The sequence below is a fragment of the Crocuta crocuta genome, unplaced genomic scaffold (genome assembly GCF_008692635.1).
Source record: "Crocuta crocuta isolate KB4526 unplaced genomic scaffold, BGI_CrCroc_1.0 scaffold344, whole genome shotgun sequence".
Taxonomy (NCBI): domain Eukaryota; kingdom Metazoa; phylum Chordata; class Mammalia; order Carnivora; family Hyaenidae; genus Crocuta; species Crocuta crocuta.
In genome coordinates, this window is record NW_027533081.1 from 999671 (window position 1) to 1010836 (window position 11166).

Below are 11166 nucleotides of genomic sequence, written 5' to 3' on the forward strand. Positions count from 1 at the left end.
CACTCCCCCCTCATCCCCCCCACCCCACACCACCCCAGTGAGGCCAGGTGCTGCTCCCCGGTCCTCAGAGCTCAGCAGGTCCTCCTGCATGTTCTGCCCTAGTTGGCTCTCCATTCTTTCACCATGACACTGTCTATTCTGGAAACCACCCAGCTCCCTCCCCACGTTTTCTCCTCCTGCTGGTCAAGAAGGACCTAAACTCTGGCCCAGCACCTCTCTTGGCCCCTTTATCTCCGAGCCAGTCCCACATCCCTCTGACTTCTCAGACCCCGGCGCTGGCTCCAATTTCAGCATGTCTTGTGGTGCTGTCCTTTGGCCTTGGCTCCTTCCATGGGGAAGAAAGGGACAGGATTGCAGCAGACACAGTCTGCTCACTCCAGCAGCCCCCTGGGGAAGGGCTCAGCCACAGCACTCCAGGACCTGTTGGGCTTCTGCCTCTTTCTTTCCCTGTGGTTTGCAGGCCCTGCCCTGGTTACCTGCTGTAGGCTGGGGCCCTGCGGGGGCCTGGAGGAGCAACTCATACATGGTAGGCACCCAGCAGCCATGTGCTGACCAGAGCATGTGAGCACCCACCGCATACCAGGCTCTGCTGAAGATTTTTTTCAGGTTTTATTTTTAAGTAATCTCTATACCTAATGTGGGGCTCAAACTCACAACTCTGAGATCAAGAGTCACATGCTCTATTGACTGAGTCAGCCAGGCACTCTCCCTCTTTTTCTTTTTTCTTTTAGAGAGAGGGAGAGCATGAGTGGAGGAGGGGGTCAGTGGAAGAGAGAGAGAGAGAGAGAGACTTTTTAAGTGAAGATGTTTTTACATGTATGTTTTCATTAGCAGCCCCCATCTATCTGTCAGGAATTATGAACTCCAAGGTACAAATGCTGAACTTGAGGTGCACCTGGCTGGCTCAGTTGAATTAGCCCATGGCTGTTGATCTTGGGGTCATGAGTTTGAACCCCTTGTAGGGTGGTAGGGTATAGAGATTACTTAAATAAAAAATTTTTAATGTTTTTTAATTTATTTTTGAGAGAGAGAGACAGAGACAGAGACCGCATGAGCAGAGGAGGGTCAGAGAGAGACACACACAGAATCCAAAGATGAACTCCAAGCCCTGAGCTAGCTGTCAGCAGAGCCTGACGTGGGGCATGAACCCACGAACCATGAGATCATGACCTGAGTTGAAGTCAGACGCTTAACCGACTGAGCCACCCAGGCGCCTTTAAATAAATTTTTTTAACTTAAAAAAAAAATCCAAATGCTGAACTTGAGTGAGAAGGATGGAGCTGGGTGCTCTTGGATTGTGGCTCGGCCCATCATGGGTAAACTGTGGTAGGCTTGGGAGTTGTTAAGGTGGTAAACAGCAGCAGGATCACAGAGTCTCTAGTCCCTCAGGTGGCTATGGACCTGGAGACTGTGACACAGGGCCACCCTGTGTGCCTCACCTCATGTTAAGTTCCTCCAACACATTGTTGGTCTTAAGTGCCTCACCCACTGCAGATGCTCCAGGATCTCCAAAGCCATTGTATGAGATGTCCAGGACTCTCAGGAAGATGTTTGCCTAGAATGCAAAAGAGTGAAGCCAGGAGACCACCTGTAAAGTGGAGAAAGCCAGAGCCCAGGAGGCCCAGGGTACAAAAAAGGATGGATTGAGAGCAGGTCAGAGGTTCCTGGTAAGAGTCTTATGGCTTGGAAGATGGTGACGGGGAGAACCAAATGTCTGGAAGCACAGCACTGAGGGTAGGTGTGGGGAGTGGGGCTCAAGGGCCGGTACTCGGAGGCACAGAGCAGGATCATAGAGGGGCTCCAGTGAAGAGCTGTTGGGGGTCTGTGATGGGAGAAGGGCAGGAGCTTGTGGGCGCACTGGGAAGACAGAGCCTGACATATTACCCTGTGGGGCAGGATCCCCAGGTCAGCCCCTGGGAGGGGGGGCAAGGCAGCTGCTGCTGTTCTCTGAGGAGGACCCCACAAAGTTAGCCAGCACTGGGGGCATCCTGGCAGGGGCTAGGAGTCACCCATTCCCAAGGCTTATGAACCACAACATCCAAGGAAGCAGGTAGGATGTTTAAGAGTGTATGCTGGGACCCAAGGATGCAGGGCTGTCACCTCCGGGAAGCACCTGCATATGCCCATAGCAGGCATGTGTCACCAGACTGCACGATGCCCCCCACCAGCCATTTGTCTGTAATATCTGGAGAAGGCGTGCAACATTCAACTGCAGACTCTTCAGTAAATGACACAAGAGTGAGCATGATATATTTGAGTCATGAAATGGGGCTGGGAAAATTAAAGTCACCAAACAAAATATTCTTTAAGCTCTGCTTGAAAGATCCAAGGCTCATTTATGAAGAGTTGCAAAGATAAGAAGCTGGCACCTGGAAGACCTGTCCTCACAGGACAGGTGGGAAGGGCAGATGGGGGACAGAGGTGTTCATACCTCAAGTCCCCTGGCAAAGGCTACAGCTCCTGGTCCTCGAAGGTGATTCCAGCTTATATTAAGCTCGGTGAGTCCTGTATTTTCTGCTAGGGCTGGTCCGAGCATCTCCCCTTCAGAAACACCAAGACAGGTCTTATTCACTGTGTTCTTTCCTCCAAAAAGTGATACTGATGACTGCTGTGTGCCAGGGTCTCCACCAGGCACAATGGTCACCAAGTTGAACCCAATATGGGCCCGCCCTGACCTCAAAGAATTCACATTTAATGGAGGAGATGCAGTTGACCCTTGAATAACACATGGGTTAGGGGCGCCAAACCCCTGTGCAGTCAATAATCTGTGTATAACTTTGACTCCCACAAACCTCAACTACTAACAGCCTACTGCTATTAGACCTTAGAAAGAAGAAAGACTTTACTGAGAATGTAAAGTGTTGATTAACACATATTTTGTATGTTATATATATTATATGCTATATTCTTACAATAAAGTAACCTGAAGAAAATATTTATTATTATTATTTCAAGTGTTTATTTTTGAAAGAGACAGAGAGCGAGCAGGGGAAGGGCAGAAAGAAAGGGAGACATAGAATTTGAAGCAGGCTCCAGGCTCTGAGCTGTCAGCACTGAGCTCAACATGGGGCTTGAACTCATGAATGGTGAGATCATGACCTGAGCTGAAGTCGGACACTCAACCAACTGAGCTACCCAGGTGCCCCACATGCAGAAAATATTATTAAGAAACTTATGGGGGGGTGCCTATGTGGCTCAGCTGGTCGAGCATCTGAGTCTTGATTTCTGGTCAGGTCACGATCTCGTGGTTTGCGAGATCAAGACCAGTGTTGGGCTCTGTGATGACAGCATGGAACCTGCTTGGGATTCTCTCTCCCCAGTCTCTGCCCCTCTCCTGCTTACACACATGCTCTCTCTCTCTCTCTCTCTAAAAATAAATAAATAAAAGTAAAAAAAAAAAAAGAAAGAAAATCCTAGGAGGAAATACACTTACAATACTGTACTGTATTTATTTGAAAAATGTGTATAAATGGACCCACGCAGTTCAAATTCACATTGTTCAAATGTAAATACAAATTAATGGGATGTGAGACTGCAAACGGGGATGTGTGGGAACAGGGTGGGGACTCTGTTTTGAGGGGGGGTCAGGAAAGTGAGGAAAAAAGAGATACCCTTGAAGACTGAGGGACTCACCACGTGTGTGTGCACGCACAGTGGAGAACAGACACAGGAAAGAGCAAATGTGTAGAAGCATGTGGGAGCACAGAGCACTTGAGGAAATGCCCACAGGTCTGGTGGGTGGGGGGAAGCCAGTGAAATAAGGTAGTGATGATGGACACTGGAGAGATGCTGAGAGGCCATCAATGCTGGGCCAAGGCTTTTGGACACAAACTGATTAGTGGTGAGTAGGCAGGGAGGGCTTTAAAAAATGACAAGGCTAGGCTCCTTATTGGCAGATGTAGGGCATGGACTGGGATGGGCAGGGGCAGAGGTTAGAACCCAGGGCACCAGTTTGAAGGCTTGTGCCATAGTCTATAGGCAAAAGGTGACAAGGCTGGTACAGTTGTGTGGAGAGGAGGCACCTGTGGTAGAGAAAGGAATGAGGGAGCACTGCAGGGTAAGAAACCTTGAGAGGTTTTTGCATGTAAAATGGAGAGAAGCTCCACCCACCCATCATGCTGTCTACTCTGTCAGCATTCAGCGGGTCTGACCTGCTCCCATGCCTCTGGGCTGTCCCCCTGTATAGAACTGTTGACCCCCTTCTTCACCTGGCTAACAGCTCCTCGTCCTTCTAACCTAGGTTCACGGCATTAGAAAACCTTGCTTATCCAGCTGGGCTAGGCTGCCTCAGGCCTCATGTCCACTGTGCTTCTAGCCTTCCAGGCTCTGGTCTCTTTACCTAGCCAGTCTGTCCCATCAGCCTAGGAGTCCCTGAAGAATATCAATTTGACCTCCCTCCATGGTCTCATCTCCTCTTGCAGGTTTAATGAGGCTAGTTTGAAGAAATGGACAGAAGAAAAACCCATGTGCTAATTGAGCAGAACTAGCCTGCTTGGGGGAGGGTGGCGCCTGGCTGGCTCAGTCAGTAGAGTATGCAACTCTTGATCTATGGGTTGTGAGTTCAAGCCCCACACTGGATGTAGAAGTTACTTAAATATAAAATCTTGTTTAAGTTTATTTATTTATTTTGAGAGAGGGAGAGAGTGAGCAAGGGAGAGGCAGAGAGAGAGAGGGAAGGAGAGAATCCCAAGCAGGCTCCACACTGTCAGCTCAGAGCCTGATTCAGGGCTCAATCCCACCAACTGTAAGAGCAAGACCTGTGCCGAAATCAAGAGTCAGACGCACCACCTACTGAACCACTCAGGTGCCCCAAAAATAAAGTCTTGAAAAATGAAAAAAAAAAAAAAGGAGAAGGGAGAGAGGGAAGGAAGGAAGGAAGGAAGGAAGGAAGGAAGGAAGGAAGGAAGGAAGGAAACTAGCCTGTTCCACCAGGACCCACTGCAACAAGATGTTTTAGCACCTTGGAGAGCTCCCTGCAAGGCTGCTAGGACTCCCAGTGATGCCTTCCTGAGAATAGAACTCTGGATTCCATGCCTGGCACTGGGTCTGACACTGCAAGTTCTCATATACAGGTAGGTACTTTCCTCCTTCTTCAGACATGTCTAGGGCTGGGAAGAGAAAGTGATGGTCCCCACTTGTAGGGAAGCCCCTTCTTTCTGAACAACTAGAGGGTGAGGAGATTCTTCAACATGCATGATTGGCCTCTTGAAATTCCAATACTTGGTCTACATGGCCTCTGCAGCCAACTATGAGGCAGGTGCTACCTCGCCATGGGTCAGATCGGGAGATTGAGACCCAAGCTCTTCACCCCTCAAGGGAGTTGGTCCCACCCACAGGTCCCCACTTAGGGAAACAAAATATCCTGCTGAGTTTGTACTTTTCCAAGATGAAGACCTCCATACCCCATAATTGTGCAGCCTTCACAGAACCTTATCTTCCAGCCCCCTCTATCCTGGCTGCTTCTCTGGTGCCTACCTTTTCACTGTGAAGATCTGAGAGACATCTGTACTTAGTTCTTTGGAAGTCTAAAATAAGCTTCTCTCTCTCTCTCTCTTAATTTTTAAAAATGTTTTATTTATTTTTGAGACAGAGAGACAGCATGAGTGGAGGAGGGTTAGATAAAGAGGGAGACACAGAATCTGAAGACAGGCTCCAGGCTCTGATGTCAGCACAGAGCCTGACGCGGGGCTCGAACCCACAAACCGTGAGATCATGACCTAAGCTGAAGTTGGGCGCTCAATCGACTGAGCCACCCAGGTGCCCCTCTCTCTTTTTTAAAGTTTATTTATTTTTGGGAGAGGTAGCAGGGAAGGGGCAGAGAGAGAGGAAGCCATAGGATCCAAAGTGGGCTCCATGATGACAGCAGAGAGCCTGGTACAGAACTTGAACTTAGGAACCACAAGATCATGGCCTGAGCCGAAGTCAGATGATTAACTGACTGAGCCACCCAGGTGCCCCTGAACTTCTCTTTTAATTTCATAGACTTCTCATGACAATTTTCTTAGAAGGGGGGCACCTGGGTGACTTCATTTGTTAAGCAGCTGACTTCAGCTGAGGTCATGATCTAACAGTTCATGGGTTTGAGCTCTGCATTGGGCTCTGTGCTGACAGCTCGGAGCCTGGAGGCTGCTTCAGATTCTGTCTCTGTCTCTGTCTGTCTGTCTGTCTCTCTCTCTCTCTCACTCACTCAAAAAAGGATAATTTTCGGGGCGCCTGGGTGGCTTAGTCAGTTAAGCGTCCGACTTTCGCTTAGGTCATGATCTCGCGGTTCGTGGGTTCGAGCCCCGCGTCGGGCTCTGTGCTAACTGCCAGCTCAGAGCCTGGAGCCTGTTTCAGTCTGTGACTCCCTCTCTCTCTGACCCTCCCCTGCTCATGCTGTCTCTCTCTCTCCTAGAAATAAATAAAAATGTTTAAAAAAAAAAGGATAATTTTCTTAGAAGGTAAATTGCTCTCTGGCAGTTAAATTCTAAGGCTGATTCTCAAAGGCCAAGGCTGGTACCACTCCCACTCTCAGCAGCTTGAGACAGAAGAGTGATTCCCAAACTTTCTTGATCAGACAAATCTGGCGTACCCATTAAAATATAGATGCATGGGCATTCCCCCCAACCAACATTCTGATTCAGCAGGCTCAGGGCCCAGGAATTTGTATTCCTAACCCAGGGACCTGAGTGATTTATGTAATTGATTGGAGTGGCTGAGGACAGACAGAAGTGCATGCTCCTGTCAAAGGTGATAGCCTGTGCAAAGGCCCCGGGGCATGAGAGAAAGTGGTGAGATCAAGAAATCCTATCAATGTCTTCCACAGCACTTGAAATAAAATCTTCATGCCTTTTGCCAAGATTTGTAGGCCTGAAGCTTTCCATTGCCTCTTCACCTCACAGCTTGCCCCTCTCTCCTGGCTCACTAGCCCAGTCACACTGGTGTCTATACGTCTGAGAAATAAGCCTGCATGTTTACTGTTTCTCTGCTTTAAATTCTCTCTCTCTCTCTCTCTCTCTCTCTCTCTCTGGTCTTGCTATTGCTGATTCCTTCCCACTCTGCACATTTCAGCTTAAATGTCATCTCACAAAGCCCTCCTCAACCACCTGTCTACAGCAAGGGGCCACCATTCTTCTCTAGAATCATTTCCTGTTTATTTTGTTGCACCAATAATTGTGGAGAGTTATCTTGTTAACATGTGTTCCTTGAGGCCAGGAACTTTGTTTTGTTCACAACTGGGTCCCTAGTGGCTAAATCAGCACCCAGCACATGCAGCAGCAGGCCATGAATATCTGTGGAATGGATTAAGGGTTCTATGTGGAAGGAGAGGGAGAGGGGTTAAAGTGGAACACAGGAAATGTGAGTCAGGGTATGAATGTTCAGAATGGTCCTGTCAACCTTCACCCACCCCTGCCCCAGGAAGATGGACTCAAGTGCCCCCATGGTGATCCTGGCCAAACGTTACCTGCTTGGTCATTCAGCTGGTTATAGCTCAGGTCCAGGGATTTCAGGCCTGTGTGGGCCAGCAGGAATTCAGCAAGGTATGGAGCTGCCTGCTCATCCATGCCATTCCCTGCCAGCTGTATCTTCTGCATAGTTGGGTTCACCATGAGGGCAGCACAGACAGCCCGGGCTCCCACGGCTCCCAGCTGGTTCTCTGACAGGTCCACATCTAGGGGTCAGTGCCACTTCTCAATCAGTGGGATCCAAAGCCAGGCACCACCCTCTTCCACCTTCCTCTAGCCCCCAAACCTCCCATTCTGAGGCAGCAGAAGGGGATTTGCAGCTCAACTGTCCTGGGGTTCATTGGTAACTCTGTGACTCCTCAGCTGTATCCCTCCAGGTCCCAGACAACTTCTCTGATGCCCACACATCCACAAGCTTCTTTGTCGAGGGGTTAAAACTGCCTACTTCGGGGCGCCTGGGTGGCTCAGTCAGTTAAGTGTCCGACTTCAGCTCAGGTCATGATCTCACAGTTCGTGGGTTCGAGCTCTGCGTCGGGCTCTGTGCTGACAGCTCAGCTCAGAGCCTGGAGCCTGTTTCAGATTCTGTGTCTCCCTCTCTCTGACCCTCCCCTGCTCATGCTGTCTCTATCTCTCTCAGAAATAAATAAAAAATTAAAAAAAAAAAAACCTGCCTACTTCATGGTGCTGTGCAGGATGCCTGTGATGGAGGTGCAGTCACCCTGTCGATGATTCGTGCCTGGCAGCAATATAATACACCCACAGAAGTCTTCACTGATGCATTTCTGGGAACTGGTGATGAGAGCCCAGATGGCCATGCATGAAGCATGTCACATACGCAGTTTCATTTAATACTCAGTACAACTCTAAGGGCTAAGTGGTATTGTTGGGGCCATTTCACAGATTGAAAACTAAGACTTAGTGAGGTTGAGCAGCTTGCCCAGGGTCATCCCTGGTAGAGGGTGGCTCACCAGTGGGAGAGGTGGCATTTGCATCTAGCTAGCCCCCCTTCCTTCCCACCCAGCCCTCCACCCTCTCACACTGTCATCCCTTGGCTCTCTCACCCTACATTTAGGTAATGGGAGGCCACCATATGGGGGGGGGTGCTGGCCAGCCGAGGATGGGGGCCGAGGAGAGGAGTAGTGTCCAGCATTGGGGACACCACAAAGGTTCTAACTCCACCCCCATCAACCCCAACCTGTGTTAAGGCCCCTGCCCCAGCAACACCAACAGGCCCCAAGTGAGAAGGCCTGGCTATGGGGGTAGCCCACACCCCTCAGGAAAAGGAGGACTCAAATCTGTCCACCAGCCCCAGGCTCAGCACCTACCACAAATGCTGCTGCTTTTGCTCAGGGCACCTGCCAGGGCCTCCGCACCAGGCCCACAGAGCCCATTGTCTCGAAGGTCCAGCCGCTTGACATAGGGATTGGAGTTCAGTGCAGAAGCCAGAGCCCGGGCACCCTGGGACAAAGAGAGACCTGAGGGGCCTGGTCCTTCCCAGGAGTGAAGGCCCCAGACACAGCTAGCCACGACCTAGCTTGTTTCCAGGACTCAGCCTACCTGGTGCCCTCCAACTGGAAAGCTCTTTTCTTCCCACATGCCCAGGTGACACCTGCTTCTCCTTTTAGGCTCCACCCAGATATCACTTCCTGGAGCCTTCCCTGACTGCCCCCGCTCAGCAGGCTAGAGGCTCCCTGCAGGCCCCTCAACCCTTACATTGAATTCTGTCATAGCCCCGATCCTACCTATCACCCAGATACAGGGGATGGGACATGCCTGGCACACAGCAAAGCTAGGGAGCGTGTGGTATGGGCTCAGGAAGGGGCCACTCCCATGGCTGCTGCCTCCCAGGTCCTTTTCCTCCAAGCCTGACCCCGGGGTCTCCCCAGGGTTACCTGGGGGCCCAGGCCACGGTGCCGCAGGTTCAGCTCTGGGGCGTTCCCTTGGCGCAGAAAGCAGGAGGCGGGCACAACCCTATTGGCTTGGCAAGACCTCAGGTAGAGAGTATCCTTGACCAGTTCTCCAGGCCCATGGATGCCTGATAGGAGACAGGGAGATGATGAATGTGAGTCCTTCCCTAGACACAGTCACCTCCTCCCCTGCCCTCTGTCACCATCCAGGCCTGTGCTTCCCTCTAGAAGCATTTCTTCCTCTGCTAGAAGAGACTGAGGCTCAGAGAAAGCAAATCCTTTCCCTAAAGTCACACAGCTAGTAGTAGCTAGTCCAGGCAGAGCCAGGATTAGGACCCCATCTGTCTGACGCCAAAGTGCATGCTGTGTGTTTTCCACTGGATTGCACAACACATGTTTTGTGAACATTTTATGGGGGAAGAAACTGAAACAATTCTGTTTTATACATTCATTAACGTAGTTGTTCCTATGGGTTGGGAAAGCCCAGCCCTGATCCCATTTCTGGGTAGGACACCCCTTCTTACACTGTTGGTGGGGTTTTCGCATTTTAACATCACTTTGGAGGTGTTTTCTTCTTATTTATTTTAAAGTTCATTTATTTATTTTTAAGAGAGAAAGAGAGAGTCGGGGAAAGGCGGAGAGAGAAAGAGAGACTCCCAAGAAGGCTCTACACTGTCAGCTTAGAGCCTGACTTGGGACTCAGTCCCACAAACTGTGAGATCATGACCTGAGCCGAAATCGAGTCTGAAGTTTAATAACCAACAAGAGCCAGTCAGGCACCCCTCTTTTTAAAAAATATTTTATTTTTAAGTAATTTCTACATCTAAGGTGGGACTCAAATTCACAATCCCAAGATCAAGAGTCCTCTATTCCACCTACTGAGCCAGCCAGGTGCCCCTGGAAGCGTTTTCTTTTCCTTCCTTCCTTTCCTCCCTTCCTTCCTTTCTTCCTTCCTTCCTTCCTTCCTTCTTTCCTTCCTTCCATATTTACTTTGAGAGAGACAGAGACAGTTTGAGCCGGGGAGAGGTAGAGAGAGAGAGGGAGAGAAAGAGAGAGAATCCCAAGCAAGCTCCGCACTGTTAGCCCAGAGCCTGATGCGGGCCTTGAACTCGAACTCAGGAAACGGTGAGATCAGGACCTGAGCGGAAATCAAGAGTGGGACACTTAACTGACTCACCACCCAAGCGCCCCTTGAGCCGTTTTCTAAAGATGGAACTCCTGATGCCGCCAGGAGTATTGTGGGGAGGACACAGGGCTGGAGAGACCACAGGCTGTCCCAAAGGAGTCCCACGAAGGGGTGCGCTCTCTTCTGGACAGGGGTCCCTGCCTGTTTGGCCCCAGCCTGCCCTCTCCAACCCTGCGGGAGAAGCTCCTCAGTTGAGGAGACAGGCCTGCCCCTATCCCTGCCCGGGAGCACCTTCCGTCTCCTGGTCGGAGTCTGAATCAACTTCCGAACGCTTCTCAGCCTCCGGGGCCCCTGCAAGACGCCCAGCGGCCGCTGCCGCCCCCTCCTCCTGGTCTTCATTCTCCTCAGGCCTCTTGTAGGGACCCCTCATGGTTATGCCCATTTTTCAGTCGCAGCAATGAGGCGGAAACTGAGCAGCACAGCAACTCGAGCGCGGCCCTGGGATGTGGGCGGACCCTCCGGCTGCATCGACCAATTGGATATGTTGTGCAGCAAACAGGCGCCCGCTACAGCCAATAGAAACGCTCCTCTCCCGACAGCCGTCGTCTGGGCAACCCAGGTGTTGTTGGTTGCTATAGAAACCGTTGCTGGCCTGGGCGGACCTCTAGCCTGCTCCCAGGCTGGGCTG

General features: G+C 50.7%; 1 protein-coding gene across 1 annotated transcript in view; it reads right to left on the reverse strand.

Moving 5' to 3' along the window:
• The window catches only part of LRRC74B (leucine rich repeat containing 74B), a 15881-nt gene extending 4973 nt beyond the window's left edge, over positions 1–10908 (reverse strand). The window contains exons 1-6 of the mRNA XM_077745945.1: positions 10770–10908; positions 9338–9480; positions 8771–8903; positions 7445–7651; positions 2432–2541; positions 1440–1555 (exon numbers count right to left, since the gene is read on the reverse strand). Of these exons, the coding sequence (XP_077602071.1) occupies positions 1440–1555; positions 2432–2541; positions 7445–7651; positions 8771–8903; positions 9338–9480; positions 10770–10908 (848 nt within the window). The remainder of the gene's footprint in view (positions 1–1439; positions 1556–2431; positions 2542–7444; positions 7652–8770; positions 8904–9337; positions 9481–10769) is intronic.
• Between the last annotated feature and the right edge of the window lie 258 nt (positions 10909–11166).